Below are 20,615 nucleotides of genomic sequence, written 5' to 3'. Positions count from 1 at the left end.
GGGCCAGGCCGACAGCCCCTCCCGGGACCCCCCCCCCCGCCCCCCGTGACCGGGGCCGTGGGACGGGGCCGGGCAGCGCTGCCCCCCCGGGGCCGGGAGGGGCTGGCGGCAGATTTTGTGCGCGGGGCGGTTCGGAGGCTCGGCGGGGCGGTGTGGTGTCTCCGGGGGGGGGGGTCACGGCTGCTCCCGCCCGGCTCCGCGGCTGTCGGCTCTGCGGCGGCGGTAGGTTAGGGTGTTCCCCCCCCCCCCCCCGCGCCCCCCGCCCCATCGGGAAATAAAGGCTCTATTTTTCCAGCCCCGGCTCCGGGTGAGTCTCTGCCCGCGGCTCTCCCGCCCCCGCGCGGGGCCTGCCCAGGGTCGCCGCTCGCCCCCCCGCGCCGGGACCCCCTTTCCCGGATCCCCGCCGGGGGCTCCCCGCTCCCCCCGGACTACAGCTCCCATCGCCACCCCTCCCTCCCCCCGCCGGCGGACGCGCCCTGACGTCACGCCGCCCGGCTCACGTGAGGCGGTGCGCCCGCGAGGGGGCGGAGCCCCTGCGGGGGAGGCGGGGCGCGGCTGATTGGCAGGTACCGCTGCCTGTGTCCGGCGGGCTGGGAGCGGAAGGGGCGGGAGGATCCGGAAGCGGAACGGGTAAAGGCGGAAGTGAGGGCCGGGGCCTGCGAGACTCACCTGCGGCGGCGGGAGCGGCGCTCCGGGCGGTGAGTGGGGCCGGGGCCAGCGGGGCCGCTCGTCCCGCACCGCCGCGGCGGGGTCGGCTGCGACGCGGCCCGCGGGGGCTCAGGGCAGGCGGTGCCCGGCGCGGCTCGGTGCCGAGCCCTGCTCCGGGCGGTGCCTGGCCTGGGGGCCCGGTTCTACCGGGCCCGTGCGCCGCAGACCCGGCTCCCCGGGAGCCCGGCCGGTTGGGGGAGGTAGTGGGGCGGCGTCGCTCCGAGGGCCCCGCTCTACCGAGTGGGGCGAGGCCGCCGCGTCTCGGCTGCGCCGTCGGGGTTTGCGTGAGCTGGGGTGCGCAGCGAGCTGGCGGTGCCGTCAGCGGGGCGGGGGGCTCCGGCCCTCGAGGCTGCCCGAAATAAACCTCCCCTCACCGGGTCCTGGGCCGGCCGGACCCGCTGGGTGTCCTGGCGAGGCGGGAGAGCGGCACCGCCGTGGTGCACCGGCGGCTCCGGCCTTGTGGAGTGTGGCACTGGTCTCGTAGTGAGCCGTAACCAGGGAAGGGAGCTATGCTGCTGGGAAAGATCAACACGTCAAAGGTGATGATCTCAAACTCAAGGAGAATGTCATGTCTGCCACTCCTTCGGGCTGTTGTCCTTTGTAAGTAGGAAGGGCTCGCTCGGCAGCGAGTACGAGTGCTGCTGTCGGTGTGCTGGGTCTGCCTGACTGCTGTTTCCCAACTCCTTTGTCTCTCTTGTAGCGATGACTGTTTGGAAGTTAAATAGAATTTGGGGAAGGTGTGGCACCTGTAAGGATAGAAGTGGTATAATATTTTGTTGTAGCTAGTCAGCTGCTGAGGTGGGAATAGAAACTCTAGAAGTCTGAAAGCCCAGCCAGGTTCCTGAGTAGAGGACTGCCTAATTGAAGGATGTGACTTTACCTGCTGACAATAGGTTCTAGTGGAGCGGAGACTGTTCTGGATTGCTGCTGGTGACAAACGCAGCCCCTGTGCCCCCCAAGGGGCATTTGTGAAGCGAAATATGTGGTGCTGCAGGCTCTAGAATGAGGCACAAAGTCTGCAAGAAGGTTTTGCAGCCTGTCTGGAAGGAAACCCAGATGCGCTCAGATGCAAGGCCATGCTTGGATCTTCAGCGCAGTGGGGGAGACCACTGCGTGTAAGCTGAGAGCACAGCCAGTCGGTATGTGATCCTGATAAGGCTAATAGTGCAGATGCAGGTATGAGCAACAGGTTTGTAGTGCTAAGTCCTGTGAAAGCTGCTTGAACCTTATTCCTGGTAATGCCCAAGGTGCTGCGAAAACTCCTGGGGCTGGGTGGGGGCCGTGAGGAGCCATGACAGTCGTAGTTGCTCTCTGCTAACTAATTGTGACTCTCACTGTAAACTGGTCTGCCAGCTAGACCAAATACAGTGTTGACTCGATCTCAGCTGACCTTTAGCTTGTTGCTTTTGTATGTGGCTGTTGGAGTTCTGACCTTGACTGTTTCCAAGCGTGTAAGGAAATCAGAGGGAAGAGAGTACACCGAGGTACTATTTTAAGTCTTACATGGAACAACTTGCATCTACTATTCTTAGCTTTTTGTGTGGTGGGTCAACACATTTGAGCTGCCCTGCTTATAGCATGACATCAATTCCACTTTGCACTAAGTTAGGACTCCTGAGCCTACTCTGAAGGCAGGACTCTCAACCTTGGTTGAGACCAAAAAAAGAAAGATACTTCTGATTCATATTGGCTTGATGTGCCAATGTCTGAGTGAATTGACATGCCTGTCTGAGTGAACTTTCTTGGAATATCCCATTAATGTTCACTACTGCCTTGACTCTAAAAGTCTCTTACTTTTTTTCAGCTTAACTGGATAATAAGGTGAAAGAACTGTGACTGAAAAGGGTGAAGAATTCAGAATAGTGTGTGTAGGCAGCTACGAGACAACGTTGGTCTTAATGCATTCTTGGAGTGAGGAGAGCAGGTAAAGCACAAGTCTGTATAGACCTGTAAGGTTAAGAAAAGCAATGCTTAGATTCAGTAACTGGGTCTCAGTGCTGAAATTATCTCAGACTTCTCTTGAGTCTCAGCAGTATGCCCAGTCAACTACTTCCATAGCAAAAATCTACCTCTAGAGGCAATCTTTCCCTTTAAGATACTATAGGCTAATTTAGATGACATTTGTTTTAAGATAGTGCCAGGCAGTGTAGGTCCCTTGGGGCTGTTTAAGTAGGTGCTGATACCCCTTCAGGTGAGGGAGCAACACAGGCAAGATGAAATGGGACTTCTGAAGAAGGGTTTAAGTTACTGGAGAGCAGTAAGGGGAAGGCTAGCTTGATGTGTGGATATGAATATAGTAAAATAAAACATTTGTCTAGTTTTACTATGAACAGAGTTGGGTTTAGGTCCATTTGCTTTACTAGTGAAACCAATAATAGATTGGGCAGTGTCTGAAACAAAACTGTCCAGTAATGTATTCATACTTTGTGTGCTTGGCCAAACTTAATTGTTGTCATGAGAAGTGGAATTATCTCCATTACAGCAAAGTTCTTCTGTGTCTGAAGAGGGATCAGCTCTAGAATTGCTCTAGGCCCTGCTGGTCATTAACTCTTGATCCTAACTTCTTAAACCTCCGCATGTTTAGCAGATGGGTGGTCATGGCATCTCCCTGAAAAGGGAGGGGGAAAGGATGCCAAGTACTTTCAGACACAGGAAATGAAATGGGAACGCTTCTAATGAAGTGGGCGTAGCCCAAAGTATTTCGGTCAGCATACTTAAAAGAGGGTAGAATGTAGAAATGGCGGAGTCAGCTGTTTTCTTCCCTTGGGGTATGAAGTTTGAAGTCCTCTTATGCAAGTTCTGTTAAGTTGTCAGAGTAACACTATGAAAACACTCCAAATGCTAGCCAGAAACAATGAACCTTCCTGGAAGTGACAGTATCTGGGGAAGAATAAAGCTTCATCTAAATCCTAAAAGGAACGCTTTCCTCCCCTGGAGCACAGGAATGAACTGCTGGAGTAGTTCTACATAAACAGATAAGAAAACACTGGTTTTCATGTTTGCTTTTATTTGGTGGAGCTCCAAATAAGGAGCTGCTAGAGGCAAGAGATCTTTGTGCAGTCTGGAAAAGATATTATGAAGGTCACTGACTCTTTTGCAGTGAAGATGGCAATTTTCTGCTTTGCATTGTTAATGATCTTGCCGCCTTATTCACAGAGTAGTAGGTGTTGTCTAAAGGCACATGTTGCTGGACTTCTGGTCAAAATTAAGCTGTGTCTTTTGAGGGCATGCTGAGCAGTGGATGATATCAAGAACAGGAGGTAAAAACCTTGCCTGCAGAATTAAAAACTTGATGCTTTTGTTCAATTTGTAGTTGGTCCAGACTGCACTCATGAGTTACTCCTTCAGCCTAGTTGTGCCTCATCTTCTGTGAAACAGGACTAAGTTCTTGCGGTATCAAGGATAACTGAAAGTAGGTAAGACCTCCGAGAGGGAGTTAATGTGGGGACAGGGAATATGGAGGCTTTGCTCCCTACAGCTAGTGAGAAGCTTATGTGAAATGAAAGTGATGCAGAACTCTTCCACAGAAGTCTTTGCTGCAATTCATGCCTTGGTAATGGTTGGTAGAAAGCTGCCACTTCTCATTCCGCTCTTTTTAAAGCAATCTTTGCAAGTGTATTGTCTCCATAGCTTAGCTAAGTGGAGCTTGACCAAAGCAGTCCCAAAAGCTTGCATTCGTGGGTCTTCCATCACTTGGATCTGGTATGAGTTCACTTGCTATTGTGTCAACACAACTAGGGGTTCGGTGGCCTTGGTTAGAACGTGAGTTCTAGTGTTATCCCTGCTGCTTTCCTGATACATGAGGACCAGGCAGAAGCCCTACACCTCAGCCTGGCCTCACTGGCTGTTGCTCTGTTCAGCTGTGGTGATCTAATAGGACACTAACTGCAGTTTTAAAAGCAATTAGTCATGCTATTCTGCAGAATTAAAACCCCCACTGGATTAGGCATGGAACTTTCTTGTGCTGCCAGTGACCAACATGGTAATAACTCTTGTTGCTGATACCTATTAAACTCTCTGAGTATAAAAAACTGTAGCTCCAAGGTAGTATCAGTAAGCGTAATGTCTTTTTACGTCATGAGTTGTTTTCAAGAATTCCTGGTAAAGGATAACCACTTAAACCTAGGAAACCCTTCTGAGGGGATGTGTATGGGGTTAAACTGGCTAGAAGGCTTGAGGGAGCTTGGTAACTCCCTTTGGCCAAAGTACTGCACTTCACTCAGTCATGCAGGCTGTGATCTTTGCCTCACCTTCTAAAGAGTCAGATCAGCTTTGTAGGATGCACGAGTGTTCCTGGCTTTGTAGTTTCCTAACAGTCTTAGAGCTGACTTGCCTAGTTCAAGCAGATGACATCTAGCAAATGAGATTTAGTCTCCAACTGAGCGGTAGCTTTCTGTATATAACAATGTGTTCTGAGTTGATCTGAACTTCAGACCATCTTGGCCAAGTACAGCGCTGCCTGTTCAGATCAGATCTTCAGTTTGGCCACTTGTGCTCAGCTCTGAGCAGCAGCCTGTCAGTAGGGCCTCATGCATGAGGCCTTGAGAAGTAGCAGAAACTTGGCCTTCGTCAGGATTTCTTCTCTTGGGTTTGTCTTGCCTTAAAAAGCTTTAGAGATGACTGAAGGAAGATGGCTCCATTTCACTGTGGTTGGCAACTGTCCTTCACAAGACCAGGCTTCAGCTCGCATCATGAAGCGATGGAAGGGCCTCTTCTGCTGGCTTGGCCCTGGATTGCCCAGCTGGGGGTAGCTGCGTGTTGTACTGTCCTGCTAGCTCAGCTGCACATGGCCTCTGCGCTGGATTTAGCGGTTACTGCGGGGTAGTGGCCTTGATATCTCTGATAGAATTGTTTTTGAAAAGCTGCTTTGAAAAACAGCCGGCTGCTGGGGCTGCTTTGGAGGCCATGGCTCTGCAGATGTCAGGAAACAGATGCAAGTATTAAAAGCATGAAAAGGAGCTGGTATTACAGATTCTACTATTCTTGTTCAGGACTGTAGCTACCAACAAAAAGGAATTTAACTTTTTGCCAATGTAAATCCTATTTACCTCTAAATTAAAATGAGCGTGCCCAAGTCTTTGGGAGGGAGGCTTGGGCATGAGACTCTACAGAGAAGTTCTGACTTTAACTTATGATAGTGTAACAACCATAGGAGTACTTCTGAAACTGCTGTCTGAGCTGATTTAGGTCTGTGAGTCTACATTTTAAGGCTGTAGCGCAGCTCCTGACAACTGCAATGACTAGTTCCCCAATTTAGAGCTGTTACTGAGGCTCCAGATTATAGCCTTACTGATCAAGAGACTAAGTGTTCTTTGTTTGTAGAGGGAAGTGCATGTTGTCTGTAGAAAGATGAAATATTAAAACTGATCAGACTTTGTGGGGCTGAGGGACTGAGGTCTGTACTTCAAGTCTGTTTCCTGGTTCATCTCATCAGTAAGAGCTGGATCTGTTACTCCTTCCTCTGCAGTGTGGACCCTACTGCAGTACGGCTTTTGAAGTTTGTTCTTATTAATCATACTGATGTGTTGGAAAATCAGGTTGACACCTCACACTATGCTAATCTGGGCTAGTGGAGTCTGTGTGGTGTTCTGGTGGGTCCCACGCTTGCTGCTGGTCCTGCTTGTGGAAGTTGCTTGTGAATCTGGGTCCTAAAGCTGACTTGCCAGTTCTGGGTGGGAGCAAGGTAGCACAAGCTTCCTGCTAGCAGTGGCTAGCTGCCCATTCAGTGTTAGGTAAAGCAAAACCACTCAGTAACTGCAGGAGTTGCTTTGCCAAGAAATTCATGTAACGCTGTCAGCTATTTAACAAGATAAATACTTCACTGGGGCTTTTGTCTTGAGTACTTTGATTCTAAGCCAACAAATCCACAGTGAAATGGTTTCTTGCATAGCTGAGAGCAGCAGCAGTCCTCTTGGGTAACTAGATTCTTCAGGATTGGGTTTCTAAATATCGCCAGCTTTCAGAGTAGTCCTTGCTACTGGGTGAATGCAGGGCAAAAATATCAGATTCTGTAACTTCTGACACCTTAAACTAGCAGCTTCCCTGTGGTAGGGAATCTTGTAAAGCAATTCTCATGCAGGGGTTAACATGGGGATCTGATAGTAATTGCCCCGTGGAGACTGGGGTTCTTGTACTGGGCTAGTTTGTTTGAAACGAGCGCTTGTGCTATTCTCGAGCATCCTAACAGCTCTGGAGAACTGCCTTGCTCTTGGGTAGGCTGGGAATGCAGCAGCGCTGGCATGAGCTTTCTCATTTAGGGCACTCAAATTCTTGAATTCAATATTCATGGCAGTGTACAAGCCCCTACAACAAATCTTGGGAAACGGGTGAGGTGTTGAGAGTGGCATAAACTGCAGAAGTGATAGACCTGGAGTTCTTGGTTGTTGGACAGCATCAGGCATTGAAACTTGTCTTTGATCTCAAAGCAAACAAGAGTCCGTTCCAGGAGTTTACAATAAAAAAATTGGTACTTTTGCCTGTGTGATGCAGAGCTCCTGCCTGTGCTTCAGTAAGCAGGAGGCGGGTGGGGCAAGCAAACAAACCAGCAGGTACCTTTTTATGGAGCTTGTGACATCACAAGCTGCTGAGTTTCACTGGTTACAAGAAGCTGGTAGGAAAATTAATACTTGTTAATCTTGATTACATGGGTACCCTATCATACCCTTCCTTCTCATGGTCTTGACTTCTTGAATTAGTATGGCAAGCTGCAACTTCAGCTGCTTTCACTTGTCTGCACAGTATCGCTGCAGTTATTTTGGTCTGACTGACCCATGGCTCAAGTGTCAGTGCCAGTGTTCTCTCGGGGAGCAGGCAGGGGTGCATGCCCAATCCACTCTGCTGGAAGAGGGGATGAACAGCCTCCCTGAGCACCAGAAATGGCTTCATACAGCATGAAGCACTCCCTGTTTCTCAAACCAGTATTCACTGATCAGTGTGGGCTGATCTAGCATGGATCCAGGCTGTGTAGTTTAGCTGCCTGTTACTTCTGCCTTCAGCAGAGTGGAGTTCTGTTTCTGACAGGAATGCAGAAATCCTCGAAGATGTTGGCATTAGCAAAAAGTGCCAATCTGATCCTCCTGCAATGGAGAGTTCTCAGTGTCTACAGCTTTGGTAGTCGCTCACTTCAATTATTTGGTGGTCTTGTGAACATTAGCAGAAATGCTAAGCTGGTCATCCTGATCTCAGGTATGTTCTTAGCCTGAGACTGTTAGTGATGGCTGCAAATAGGGTCATCTGAACTGCATAAATTCCACCCAAACATCCTAAAGATCTGGCAGCTTCTCAGGTGGACATGAAGTCATGTAATCCTGCAGCCAAACTTCAAACCAGCTTTAGATGGTGATCAGGTTCTCCATAATTAAAAGTGGTCAAAGGCTCTAGCTGCTTGACTACTTGCTCTGATCAGTAGCTCTCCATGATGAGTTGGACAGACAGACATGCTTGCCTAATTCTGTTTGAGTTCATGTAGCGCAACCAGATGGCAAAATGAATCAAGATCTATGAAATATAGGTCACACTAAGACTTGAGGATGTCAACAGGCTCATTTCCTTGTTTTGCTCTGGGAATCACCCCTATCATATTTCAGGAGGTCATAACTCAGTAGAGGCATGATTCACGTGGCGTTTAATGTGCAGAATGTTAGTCTGAAACAGTGACAGAGCTTACGTATTGCTGAAAGACTGCCCTGGTAAATGAATACAAGGTTAAACAAGCAAAAGCAGTTCCCTTGCAAACTCTGGTTAGAGGAGAAACTCTAGAAGGTGGAAACTTTTTCAGGCTGGTAGGGATGTAGAGCTGCTGCTGTGCCTCTCAAACCTGGTGGTAATCAAGCTGCTCCTGGCCAGAGCTGCAAAATGCTGCTGCTTCATCATCCAGCAAAACAAGTTGCTAATTTGCTTCCTATCAGGCTTGCTCATCCTGTCAAAACAGTGTTTGTCCTTCCTCGGAAGAGGAGGTGGGGGTCCTGACAGTGTTACTGGCCTTTGCAGGGACCCAGCTCTGAATTGCAATTTCTTCACTGACTTAACCCAAGACTGGACAGGACACTCAAAGCAACGGCTTCTTCGCAGCTCAGGCTACTGAAACATCTCACCACACCGTGAAGTTACTCATGGTTTCTTTCCTGCCTGCTAGCTTCAGTGAATGGTACTGACTTAACAGTAGGTTTCTGACTTGCCTCCTGGTCAAAGCAATTTGAGGTTGATTGTCTCTGTAGGTCAGAGTATGCTCAAGTGCTTTTGTGTTTTGAAAGCTGAAGAGGTTTTCCAGCTGATGACACTAATGGGCTATCCCTCCGGATGAGCTCTTGGACTGAAATGGCTGTAGGTTTCCTGTCAAACCATGGAATTGAGTTTAAACTTGAGATGTAGTTAAAGTAGCCTCACAGCAGTCACAACTGGACAGGCTTTGCTCTGGAAAGCAGGTATTTGAAACTCTTCTTTGGTAAGCCTCTGTATTGAGGCAGGCCTGAGTCTTGTTCACAGGACACACTGCTCCAGTTCAGACCCATTTCAACTTTAAGCTTTTTATTCGTAGGAATCTGGTATTTGCTGGGCGAATGCTGGATGTACTCAGAGCATACCCAGAGTTTCTTGAGGGTACACTCAGAACGAGGAGAAATTGGCTTTCGGGGGATTTTTTTTTTGCAGTTGTCTCCGTCAACAAGATGCTTGGGTTATGAGAGTTGAAGGGAAAGTGGTGATACAGAGCAGATGCAATCAGTTGTAGCATTTATCATTGACAGGAAGTGGGAGTTGTGATGAGTACAGGAAATATGCCTAAATCTGTATAACTGTGCACTTTGAAAGTACTCCTGTTCTCTGCTGCGTGCAGTTGAGCTAAATGGTTAGGAAGGCACTGAGACTTCACTTGTGGTTAACTATAGATGCTTGTCTTACTGTTCTTGCAATGGTTTTGTGCTTCTGCACGACTCTAGCGATTTGGTGCTGGGGAGATGGGATGGCAGTTCTGATCACGGGTGATGCTACCTGTTTGTGCTGTTCAGCATAGCTGGATTTGAACAGGCTTCTCGTGAAGAATGTGGCCAGTAGCCTGATGACCTGGAACGATGTGGGATAAGGGCATTGAGGCAGCTGGGACAGTGTGGGAAGTGGCAAGTGTCAGGTGTTGCCTCTACATTTGGATCAAGCTGTTGAGACTCTTGTTTGGTGGTGAGTATCTGTTTGCAGCAGGGATGGGAGTAGTTGCTTTTAGTCCCTGAATAGGCAGCCTGTGCCCAGAGTGGCTGCTACCAAATGACTTCCCTCCCTGTGGCAAGCTGCTTGCCTAGCAATTCAAAGGCCTTCCTCAGGACTGCTCTAAGATGCAGTATTTAACGGCTTGGTGTGAGGGCCTCTGAACTAACAGGCTGAATGTAGAAACTCCCTTTGAATGCCTTGTGATCTGAAGGACTGACATACAGAACTGCTTCCTGTAATGGCTTACGTGTGGCACTCGAACGTCTCTGTACTGCATTGATAGTCTGAAGTTGCTACCTTGTGAACTCGGGAGAGGAGGAAGGAGCTAAAGGTCAACCTCAGTTACCTCCATGAACTGAGTAATTGTTTTAGTAGACAAAGCTCTAATAACACCAATTGGTGTGCTGGCTGTTCTTTACTTGCCTCACCCTAGCAAGGTGTGTGTAACATCCACACAGCATGGAAGTGCTGGAGGGCCCACTGGTGGGGAGAAAAGCTTGTGTTACCAATATCCCTTCTCCAAGGAGGCTCAGAAGACTTAAGCTCCTGCTGAAGGAGCTGCCGACTGACAGAAGCTGCCCAATAGTGCTGTGGTGCATGCAGTTGGTAACTTTCCACCATGGGAAGGAGTCACCACCTGCCTGTGCTGATGGTGGTTGCAGATCGAACCCACCCTCTAGAACTGGTACGGCTGGTCCATGAGCATGTCACTAACTCTGACCTCCTCTTCCAGTTGCAACCTGCCTCCAGGTGGATCCCAGTGCAGAACCTGCAGCATCCTTAACTCTCGGCACTCCTGCACTTAGGCTACAATGGCAGGTCGAGGTGGAGCTGCTCGACCGAATGGACCAGCCGCTGGAAACAAAATCTGCCAGTTTAAACTTGTTCTCTTGGGAGAGTCGGCAGTGGGGAAGTCCAGCCTCGTTCTGCGCTTTGTGAAGGGGCAGTTCCACGAGTACCAGGAGAGCACGATTGGAGGTGAGTGCCAACTCCAGATGCCTACAGCTAAAAGATGCTGGCCTCACTAATGCAGTCCAGTGGTATCAGAAGTAATAATGGCTATTTCAATCTGGTCTGGGGTTTTTGCTATAAGTCAAGCAGCTAATGCTTTAACTCTTGGTTTACAATTTGTTTGTTAGTGTGAAGATCAGCGCAGCAGAGAATAATGCTATGGCAACTGTGCGCTCTGCCTCTAAGGCATCTTCACTTCCAGTGCTTGAATTCCTGCTTCTAATTGGAACAGAGGCCTTCAGCCTTCAGCTTGGTTTATAGCCCTTAATTATCTTTTCAGACCATGACCTGGGATTTTGGGGCTGTTTCTAGCCTGATACTGTTAACTACTTCCACAGCTCTTTCAGGTCTAGTAGTTCTTTAGCTTGAAATCCTTAGCATGGTGTCACCAATCAAAGGTCAGTCGGCACCTGGGTCTCTGGGCAGTAACATTAGGAGGTGTGTACTGAGAAAAGGCTTGATTTGTCCCTATAGTAACCCATGCAGGGAGTAAGTATAGCTGTTAAGTATAGCTTATGGGCAAGCAGGGCTTAATGCTCTGCTGCAGAGGGCCATGTGGGCACTCTGCTGTTCTGATTCAATCTGTATCCAAGGCTGGTTGCCTTTATCCTAGTTGTAACGCATGGTATTATACTCGCTGGAGCAAGAAAATAACCAGTTACTAAATTGGGGAGCGCAGTAACTGGGCTGACTGCAGTGCTTTGGCACTGTGGCGCTCTCCGAAGCTAATCCTGGCGATGTTGCAGCTGTACTGTGTGATCTGTGAGAGGAGGCTGCTGGGGAAGGGACTGGCAGTGCTGCTGCTCCGGTGCCCGTCTGCTGCCCGGGCTCTCAGGGCCACCTTCCTGTCGGCTGCGTGGCGGCTCTTGGGTTCCTGTGTGCAAGGAGCTTGATGATACAGCAGAGCTGCAACTTCCACAGCAAGTGGCACCACACTGGCCTCTGTCTGGGGATTCTGCTTGTGCCCATGCAAAAGCAGAGCTGCTCCGAGCTCCTGGCTCTTGCTGCAGGGGCTCTCCAGCTGGAGGTAAGGCAAACATGCACCTTCTCTTTCAGCTGCCTTCCTAACACAGACAGTCTGCCTGGATGACACAACGGTGAAGTTTGAAATATGGGATACAGCAGGACAAGAGCGGTATCACAGCCTGGCGCCAATGTATTACCGAGGTGCCCAGGCAGCCATCGTTGTCTACGACATCACTAACACAGTGAGTACTGCGTAGGGCTGTGAGTGTTTACTGGGGAGGAGGTGTCTGCGCTTGCAGCTGATGCCTCTCGGTTCCCTGGGAGCGTGTCTGGGTTCAGAGTCCCTGCAGATGCCTGCCTGCAGGTACTGAGTTTCTTGAAAACTGCTAATGGCCTCTTCCTCAGTTCTGACCAAGGCTGTCTAAGCTGATAAAGGATCCTGCTACAAAGTGCTGTAGAGGCAGAACACTTACAGGAAAGACTTGTTCTAATCATATCTTCACTGTGGATTAATAAGAGGCTGCCCTTCCTGACTGCTGCCTCCTGTTTGCTTCCAGGACACATTTGTACGGGCCAAGAACTGGGTGAAAGAGTTGCAGAGGCAGGCTAGCCCCAATATTGTAATTGCACTAGCAGGAAACAAAGCAGACCTTGCTACCAAGAGAGCTGTGGACTTCCAGGTGAGTGGGAATCCAGATCAGTTGTAACCTGAGCGAGTTGGGAAAGCAGCTTTTTGCTTAAGTGGGGGCGATGTGCAAAATGCTTTGAGGGAGAGTGGAAGTCAAGATTTATGCTGCTGAGGACCCCAGGATGCCACTTGAAGTGAATTGTAGCCTGCTTTTCCCATGCACTCCTTTCACAGCACTTGTAGCTCTAGTTGGTAAGTTATGACAAATGTGGAGGATAAGGCCCACAGAGCACAAGCGTCTGTCTGCAGTCTCTTCTGGTGCCTTACTCCGCTGGGGCTGTCTTCAGCAGCGTATGAAACAGCATCTTTTAGATACAAGATGTGAAGAACCATTCCCAGCTTGTTCTCTGCTCTTCACAGCTCTTACCTTGTCTAAGGCAGACTTTCAAGGAGAAGCTCTTATCTCAGACCTCTGCACAGGATTGCTTGTGGTGCATTACAGTGTGTATTACTCTCCCAGCTAACCAAAGTACAAGGTGGTGTGCTGCTCGGGACATGCTGTCTCTACATTTGGCTCCAGTGGCTCACAAACAGTCTGTGCTGCGGTACTCCAGCTTGGCTGCTGGGACACCAGCCATGCAGTATTGTCAGTGGTGCATGTCTCCCGGCTGTCCTGGCCAGGCAGGGTCAGGGGACTGGGGTGGGAATATCTGGCCTGGGATGGGACCGAGCGTTTCTCAGTGTTTAGTTTGCCAACAAGTGAAGCGTGTGAAGCCTGCTTGGGCATCCTCTTGGCAGGATGCCTTTACCACTCTGATGTGATTGTTTGTAGGATGCACAAACATATGCAGATGACAACAGCTTGCTGTTCATGGAGACGTCGGCAAAGACAGCGATGAATGTGAATGAAATCTTCATGGCAATAGGTAACAGCTTGTGTGTGGAAGGATGGCTGGAGTAGCTCTGAGCACCAGCAGTGCAGCCTGCTGCAAACCATGGGAGCTCCCATGTCAGCCAGGTCTGGAGGCTCTTACTGGAGTAGACGACCAGTGTGCTACACTTTTGTGAACAGTCACTCCCTGAGCGTTTGAGCCTTTGCCTTGCAAAGCCTGTTCCCTCTCTCCCTTTATCTGGGGTGGTGAGTAAGGAAGGAGCAGGACTGATGACAGCCAAAACTAGGAGTGGGTTTGTTTGCTGTACTCGTGCTGCTAGCAGTGTCTGATCCCAAGCTCCTTAAGAGGTGAGGCCTTGGGCCAGAGCGGGGCTGAGCCCAGCCTGTGGCCTGCACCGGGGAGGAGGTTGGCCTCTGTAGAGGAGCCTACTAACATCTTGTCTCTTTCTAGCCAAGAAACTGCCAAAAAATGAACCCCAGAACGTTCCTGGTGGCCCAGGTAGGAATCGGGTGGTGGACCTTCAGGAGAGCAGTCAGCCCAGCAGGAGCCAGTGCTGCAGCAATTGAGCAGCCGTTCCTGCCTGACGGAGCCCTCGAATGACGTGACTGGAATCCACGCTAACAATCGCACTTACCGTAGAGCGGCTGCTGCCGGTGGCTGCTGTGATTTCTCCATCCCTTTCTGATCATAGGCTGGAGGGAGTTCTTCCACCTGCACCTTTCTGTACAAATACTAATTCAATTCTAAGTCTTAAGTCACTTTTTTAATATATGAACTTCTGCTCTTCCCTCTTCCTGGTGGTGGTGGATGCATGACCTGGTGTCTGCCCAGCCAGCTCACCCCTGCCCACGGGTGAGGGCCAGCAGCACCCAGGTCCCACAGTACTGTAGTTCACTATTGGAAACAAAGGGATATTGAGACTAGACAACCTTGTTTAAAATTACCCGTATGTACAAGCTAAGGCTAACGCCAGTACGATATGCCTAGAGCAACCACTAAACTGTAGCATTATAGTGACAAACTCTGGCTTTTCAGCCACTTATTGACCAAATCAATTATGAGTATTCTGGGGTGGGGCAGAGGGAAGCAAAACTGGTTTCTTCTGTATTTTGTATTGTATGTTTCTTCATGTAACCAATCAGTATCTTGTCAATATAGTACATACAACTAGCTGCCTGTTGTCTTTATTTGTGTTGGACTCTAGCATGCCAACTCTTTTTTTTCTATCTCCAGTTCTGTCGTAATGCACTAATCCTGTTGCAACTTTTGCAAAAATCTTGTATAGAAAACTGTCCTTTTTTTGATGGTTGTGATGCCACTAATGTTGTTAACCCTACTCTAGTGTGAATACACATGGTTTACTGATGTACAGAGGTGGGGTGGGGGAAACCTCGGATAACTTGTCAGTGGAAACGATATGTATTGCAAAAGCCTGTAATTCCATGAAGTATGAAGGGAGGTATTAAAATGGCTTCTGTTGCCAGACTCTAACTGATGTTGGCTGCTGCCTAGTGCCTAATGCAATGTCTTATGCATACTGGTATTTAAGAGGAACTGTCAACTTAGTCTTCATCACAAACTTCAGTTTTGTGTGATTAAAAAAAAATTTTTATAAACCTATCATAATCAACAATGTTCATGTTTCTTAATCAGCTCAAACCAGAATGGGAGTGGACCAGAACATAACAGTTGTGCTGGAGGCTGAGATGTGCTAGGCTGCTTGTGGTGTGTGCAACACCCAGCTCTTCCGTAGGGAATCGTGGCCTTCCTTCCCTGGGCAGGGAGAAACACGGGCTGCTTGCCCTCGGACCTCTGCCTTGAGTCTGGGCTGTGCCAGCTGCTCCTGCAGCAGCCAGCTCCCTCGAGAGGCAGGAACTCCTTACAATGATGCTGCAGGTGGTTCTGTAAGCTTGTGGTGTGCTGTGCAGCAGCATGCAGGGAGCTTGCGGCAAATAGTGGGAATTAGTCATTGCCTCATACTTCTAGGGGAACTACAGTGCAAGTTGGGAAGAGGTGGGGGGAGCAGTATGCAGGGGAGCTCAGCCTGACAACTGGACAGGCTTAGGAATACTGTGCTCAGGCATTAATGAACAAAATGGCTCTGTCCCTGGAGGATGATGGCCTTGAAAGATGCTACTCTCCTGTCACTGCTGCATGGACTTGGAGATCCTTACACCCATGGGTGAGACCTGGAGTCAATATGGAAAATAAAGCATCCCCTTGCAGCTCTACTGCTGGGCCAGCACTGTACGTGCTTGGGAGAGCTTGAAGATCGTGATGTGCTGGTGCCTGAACCTGCTGCCTCTCCTCAGCTGTGGCTGCTGCTGGAGCTCTGCGAGAGGCACAGCTACTGTGCCCATCCTGGGGCTGGGCTTGCCCTTGGCTTGCAGTGTTGGGGCTCTGAAAGCTCTGCTGGGTAGCTGCGAATAAAGTCGTCTGTGTGAACAGCCTTGGCTCTTGTGGGCTTCATCATCTATGCGAGGTCTTGGTGCCTTTTGCTCGTGCTGGATTTCCTTGAAGTTCTGGAAGCAGGAAGGGTCTGGAGCGACTCAGTGACCGAGTTCCTGACCTCTGGCTGGAGCGCAGGCTGCCTGCGGAGCGTGGGCTCCAGCGGCCTCAAATGGGCTTTGCTCACCTGGTGCTGTGGGTGCTGCTTGTTTCCATCCCCTGCAAGGGAGCCTGGCTGCTCATCTGTGGCACACCTGAGGTCTCATGGCTTCCAGTGTGGTTTGGACTGGTGCTGCTGGTTTCTCCAGGCAGCAAGAGACGGACCTGTTGGAGAAAGGCTTCCCCAATCCCAACTCGGAACAATCTTGTGAACACAATGCAAGGTGCTGTTGCCATCTGCTGGCTTCTTTTACTTGGTTCCTGGCTGACAAGGCTTGGTTTCTAGCTCCTTCCAGGACTCCGGGTCTCCATCCCTGTGAAGGAGCCTGCGATGCCCTAAGGGGTGCCTTGCTGCTGCCTGAGCCTGTGCTGCTCAGCTGCAAGGGACTTGGTACGGGGCTGGGGACCTGCTGCTGGCTGCGGAGGTGTGCAGCAGTGCTCCACGGAGCCAAGCCTCCTCACTGCCAGCACCGTGCTGCCACGGGGAAGGGCTGTCCGAGCTCAGAGCAGCTTTAGCACAAACAGGCGTTGCCTGCCTGCATCCCTGCTGCCTGCCCGGGCCTGACCATGGGCGTTTACGGTGGTTACACACAGTGCCTGGGGATGGGCTTCACCCTCCCTGCTGCTGGGATCTCAGGGGGGGCTCCAGCAGCCCCTTTCCAAGCTGTGTGGGGGAAAGTGTGGCTACAACAGGGGCACCCTACACCTGGCCGGGCTGTCCAGCACAGTTGTCTTCCTATTCAGTGGCATCGGCCAGGGAGCGAGGGGCTTTGGAGCTGGTGCAGATGCTGACAGTAGCATGAGGAGGGAGTGAAGGCAGCCTGCCTGCTCCCTGGGAGAGCTGCCTCTGCACCAGTACAGGTGAGTGGGGCTGTCCCTCCCTGCTTGGGAGCTTCCTGCCTCCCCCCACCCTGAGCAGCACCGTGCTCACAGATCCCTTCCCTCCCTCTGGGTCCACTGTCGGCCCCACTTTGTGCTGCCCTGTGGCACCAAGAGAGGGTCTTCCCTCTCTGTGCATCTAGCTCCTCTGGCATCAAGAGCTGAGACCAGGGCCCAGCCTCCCCATCAGTCAACACCAAGAGAGCACAAGCAAGTTGTATGCAAAAGTGTTTTTATTGGATACAAAAACATTCCAGTATAGTGAAAAAAGTGACATCATTGCTGATGGAGCTTGTCGGGGCTAAAACCCAAGATTTGCTGCTGTCTGCTCCGGTCCTGCCGCGGGCCATCGGCTTCCCTCCCATTACACCTGGGCTTTGCTGGGAGCTCCATCCTCGGAGGCTGGTCCGGGCTGTGGGGCTGCAGGGCTGACCTGGATGGGCACGTTCCTCTCCGGGGCAGCCGGCAGGGCCAGCCTGGGGGCCTCGATGCGGAGCTGCCCCTCCTTGGACAGGGAGCATGTCAGCGCCTCGGCGTCCACCTCCTCGGGCACATCCCACTCCCGCTTCAGCACCTCATACTTGTAGGAGAAGGAGCCCTTCTCATCGACGTTCTGCGTCTCCTTCTGCCCCACCAGCACCACCTTCCTGCCCACCACCTTCACCGACAGCTGCTCGGGAGCAAAGTTCTTGACGTCCTGGCAGACGGAGAAGCCCTCCCCGGAGCCCTGGGTCAGGGCTGCGCTGGTGCTCGGGGCTCGCTCCATGGCGGTGGCTCCGTGGCTGCTCAGGAGCTGCTCGAAGCTGCTCATGAACTCCCGAGCTTTCTCCATCTCCTGCTGCAGCTCGGTGAAGATGGTCTCTGCATGCGGCCAGAGGGTCCTCACCGTGCCCAGACGGCTGGCCAGGGAGCTGGAGGCGAACGGTGCGAGGTGCATTCGGCAAAGCATTGCTGCTGCTGCTGCTGCTGCTTGCTGCTGCTGCTGCTGCTGCTGCTGCTGCTGGCTCTTGGCTCTCGAGCTGGGAGCACTCTGCCTCGGCGCTGTGACCCGCAGCTTTTATTCCCCTTCCTGGGAGGAGTGGCCTCATCCCACACATCACGTCATCCTCGGGAGAAGAGCTCAGCTCTTTCTAGCCCGTTCTAGCTCATTCTTGTTACTCATCCATGAGGAGAGGCACCTCTTACGTCGTGCCCAGCATACCTTCGCCCTTAGTCTTGCAGTTCTGCTCTCCTGGCTTATAATTAGTAGCATCACCTCAGCCTCCGAACGGGATGCCTGAGCCACCGCTGCCAAAAATCTGTGGCCTTTCTACTTCCCAGGCAGGGAGCGGGGCTGGGCTCCTCTCCTCCCTGCCTTCCCCCCCCCGCCCCGTGGCCTATTTCCCCCCATCTGCAGGCAGGAGAGCCCCTCTGCCCCCCGCCCCGTTTGCAGGACCCTCAGCTGCTCAGGGGGGGACCCCCAGGTGAGACCAGAAACCAGCCCATGGGCCCCTCCCCAGGCGGGGTGCACAGGCGGGGTGCGCAGGCTGGGACAGGACGGCGGATGGCCCCCGGGGAGGGAGGGGCCTAGAAAGTGCGAGAGGCGTCTGGCAGCGGGTGACGTAGGAACACGTTGCTTTAGGGGTGGGACTGTCCCCGTGCTGGCTGAAGCGACGCGCTCCTGGCACGGCGCAACCTGCGCTCCGCCGAGCCCCCCAGCGCGGGGGCTGCAAGAACGGCTTTGCTCGCCCCGCGGCCGGCAGTCCCGCGGGCGTTGCTGTCTCACGGTGGCTCTGCAGAAACCCGAGCTCCCAGCGGTGACTGCAGGTCCCTATTTGCGGCGTGTGACTCGTCCCCAGAAGCAGGCGCTGCTATTTTGGCTGGCGGATAATCAGCTTCTCAAAAATAGGTGATGGCTCCGGGAGGGTGCGTGGGGAGAGAGCGTTCTGGAAGGGGCACACCCCTGGGCAGGGGAGAATAAAACCCGCCGCTCCCCGGCCCCAGCCCAGCAGCGCTCCAGCCCCTGCACAGAGCCGAGCCGCAGCACGCACCAGGAGCACGCACCAGGAGCAGAGATGCTTTGCCGCCTGCACTTCATGCCGCCCACATCCAGCTCGCTGTTCCCGTGGCTGGGACCCATCCGCACCCTCTGGCCGCATCCAGGCACCCTCTTCGCCGAGCTGGAGCGAGAGCTGCGGCTGGAGATGGAGAGGGCTCGGGAGTTCATGAGCAGCTTCGAGCAGTTCCTGAGCAGCGGGAGCAGCCCCAGCCGGATCGGCATCGCTGCGGAGCGAGCCCCGAGCACCAGCGCAGCCCTGACCCAGGGCTCCGGGGAGGGCTTCTCCGTCTGCCAGGACGTGAAGGACTTTGCTCCCGAGCAGCTGTCGGTGAAGGTGGTGGGCAGGAAGGTGGTGCTGGTGGGGCAGAAGGAGACGCAGAGCACAGATGAGAAGGGCTCCTTCTCCTACAAGTACGAGGTGCTGAAGCGGGAGTGGGACGTGCCCGAGGAGGTGGACGCCGAGGCGCTGAAGTGCTCCCTGTCCAAGGAGGGGCAGCTCCGCATCGAGGCCCCCAGGCTGGCCCTGCCGGCCGTCCCGGAGAGGAACGTGCCCATCCAGATGGGGCCGGCGGTGGCGCAGCCGACATCCAGCACCGACGACGCAGCCGAGCGTGCCAAGGCGTGACGGGGAGCGGCGTAGGGCCGGGCTGAGCCCGGCTGCCAGGGCAGCAGCGGAACCATGCCAGGGACAGCGCGACGGCCCGGCGGGGGGGTCTCTGCCCAAAACATGTAGCTTTTTTGATATGTAATAAATATTCCTGACTTTTATTTGCGCAGTTTCTGTGTTTGCTGGTCTTGCCTGGCCCCATGCTTTGCAACGCTCCTGGCTGTGCCCACGCAGCCGGACAGCAGCCCAGGGAGCCGGGCTGTGCTGGCACAGGGCAAGTCCCTGGCACCTCACCCCAGCCCTGCCTTGGCAGAGGAGGTTGTTTGAGGGGCTCCAGCACATGCACAGCGCTGAGCATCCCGGGAGGGGGCCCTGAGCATTCCCCCCCGGGGCAGCCTTTGGGCACCCGACCCCCATCTTCGGGATGGTGCTGGGACACTCCCGTGCGGTACCCGCTCGGTCACGACCCGTGCTATGCCAGCATCCTCCGTGCCGTGCCAGCGTGCCGCGTACCGTGCCCCCCCCCCCCGCCCCGCCATTGCTGGCACCTTCCAGGCGCTGCCGGCTCCTCCGCGACCCAGCCTGCCGCCAAGCCACGCCCCTCAGCAGCGAAATGGGCGGAGCCTCCCATAAATGGGCAGGCAGGGGACGGCCCCACTTCATATATAGCCCGGGAGGCGGGCACATGCCGGGGTTGGGGCGGGGCCACACTCCATATTGGGTGGAGGAGGCGGGGCGCGGCGGCCTGGCCCCCACCCCGTGTTTCCAGTGAGGAGGCGGGGCGCGGGAGGTGGAGGGGCGGGGCCTCGCCCCATATTTGGCGGAGAAGGCGGGGCCGCGCTCCATATTTGGAGGGGGATGCGGGGAGCCGAGCTGCGCCGTGCAGCGCCGAGCACCCGCCGAACCGGGCACGGTACCGGTTACCGGAGGGGGCTCCTCCGGGCAGTGATGGTCCCACGCCACCGGTACCGCCTCGGGAGGGGCTCTCGGGGTGGTTGGTCCCCGTCAGGCCCGGACCTTGATCCTCCCTTGCCGGTTTACGTCGCCCGCAGCCCCGGGCGGGAGCTCCGCTCCCGCCCG

At 53.2% G+C, this 20,615-nt stretch overlaps 3 protein-coding genes across 3 annotated transcripts; 2 read left to right on the top strand and 1 right to left on the bottom strand.

Moving 5' to 3' along the window:
- The first annotated feature begins 662 nt into the window (after positions 1-662).
- On the top strand, positions 663-15,024 carry RAB5C (RAB5C, member RAS oncogene family). Its single transcript, XM_050911861.1, has 6 exons — positions 663-698; positions 10,640-10,884; positions 11,974-12,125; positions 12,441-12,563; positions 13,344-13,437; positions 13,855-15,024. The coding sequence occupies exons 2-6, from the start codon at positions 10,719-10,721 to the stop codon at positions 13,968-13,970; spliced, it is 651 nt and encodes a 216-aa protein (XP_050767818.1). The 5' UTR covers positions 663-698; positions 10,640-10,718; the 3' UTR covers positions 13,971-15,024.
- Positions 15,025-17,086: 2,062 nt separating this feature from the next.
- On the bottom strand, positions 17,087-17,896 carry LOC127026555 (heat shock protein 30C-like). Its single transcript, XM_050911863.1, has one exon. It carries the CDS (start codon positions 17,837-17,839, stop codon positions 17,255-17,257), a length of 585 nt encoding a protein of 194 aa, XP_050767820.1. The 5' UTR covers positions 17,840-17,896; the 3' UTR covers positions 17,087-17,254.
- An 867-nt stretch (positions 17,897-18,763) lies between these two features.
- LOC127026554 (heat shock protein 30C-like) lies at positions 18,764-19,696 on the top strand. The gene has a single exon (XM_050911862.1). It carries the CDS (start codon positions 18,945-18,947, stop codon positions 19,551-19,553), a length of 609 nt encoding a protein of 202 aa, XP_050767819.1. The 5' UTR covers positions 18,764-18,944; the 3' UTR covers positions 19,554-19,696.
- The last annotated feature ends 919 nt before the right edge of the window (positions 19,697-20,615 follow it).

This window comes from Gymnogyps californianus, chromosome 28, assembly GCF_018139145.2.
Source record: "Gymnogyps californianus isolate 813 chromosome 28, ASM1813914v2, whole genome shotgun sequence".
In the NCBI taxonomy this organism is placed as follows: Eukaryota; Metazoa; Chordata; class Aves; order Accipitriformes; family Cathartidae; genus Gymnogyps; species Gymnogyps californianus.
This window is presented reverse-complemented; position numbering and strand designations above follow the sequence as displayed.

Excerpts from the sequence above, each read along its gene's own strand:
- LOC127026555 (XM_050911863.1), bottom strand. The coding sequence starts at position 17,839 with ATGCTTTGCCGAATGCACCTCGCACCGTTCGCCTCCAGCTCCCTGGCC.
- RAB5C (XM_050911861.1), top strand. The coding sequence starts at position 10,719 with ATGGCAGGTCGAGGTGGAGCTGCTCGACCGAATGGACCAGCCGCTGGA. Across the intron at positions 12,564-13,343 it reads AGAGAGCTGTGGACTTCCAG|GATGCACAAACATATGCAGA; the intron begins GTGAGTGGGAAT and ends GATTGTTTGTAG. Across the intron at positions 13,438-13,854 it reads TGAAATCTTCATGGCAATAG|CCAAGAAACTGCCAAAAAAT; the intron begins GTAACAGCTTGT and ends GTCTCTTTCTAG.
- LOC127026554 (XM_050911862.1), top strand. The coding sequence starts at position 18,945 with ATGCTTTGCCGCCTGCACTTCATGCCGCCCACATCCAGCTCGCTGTTC.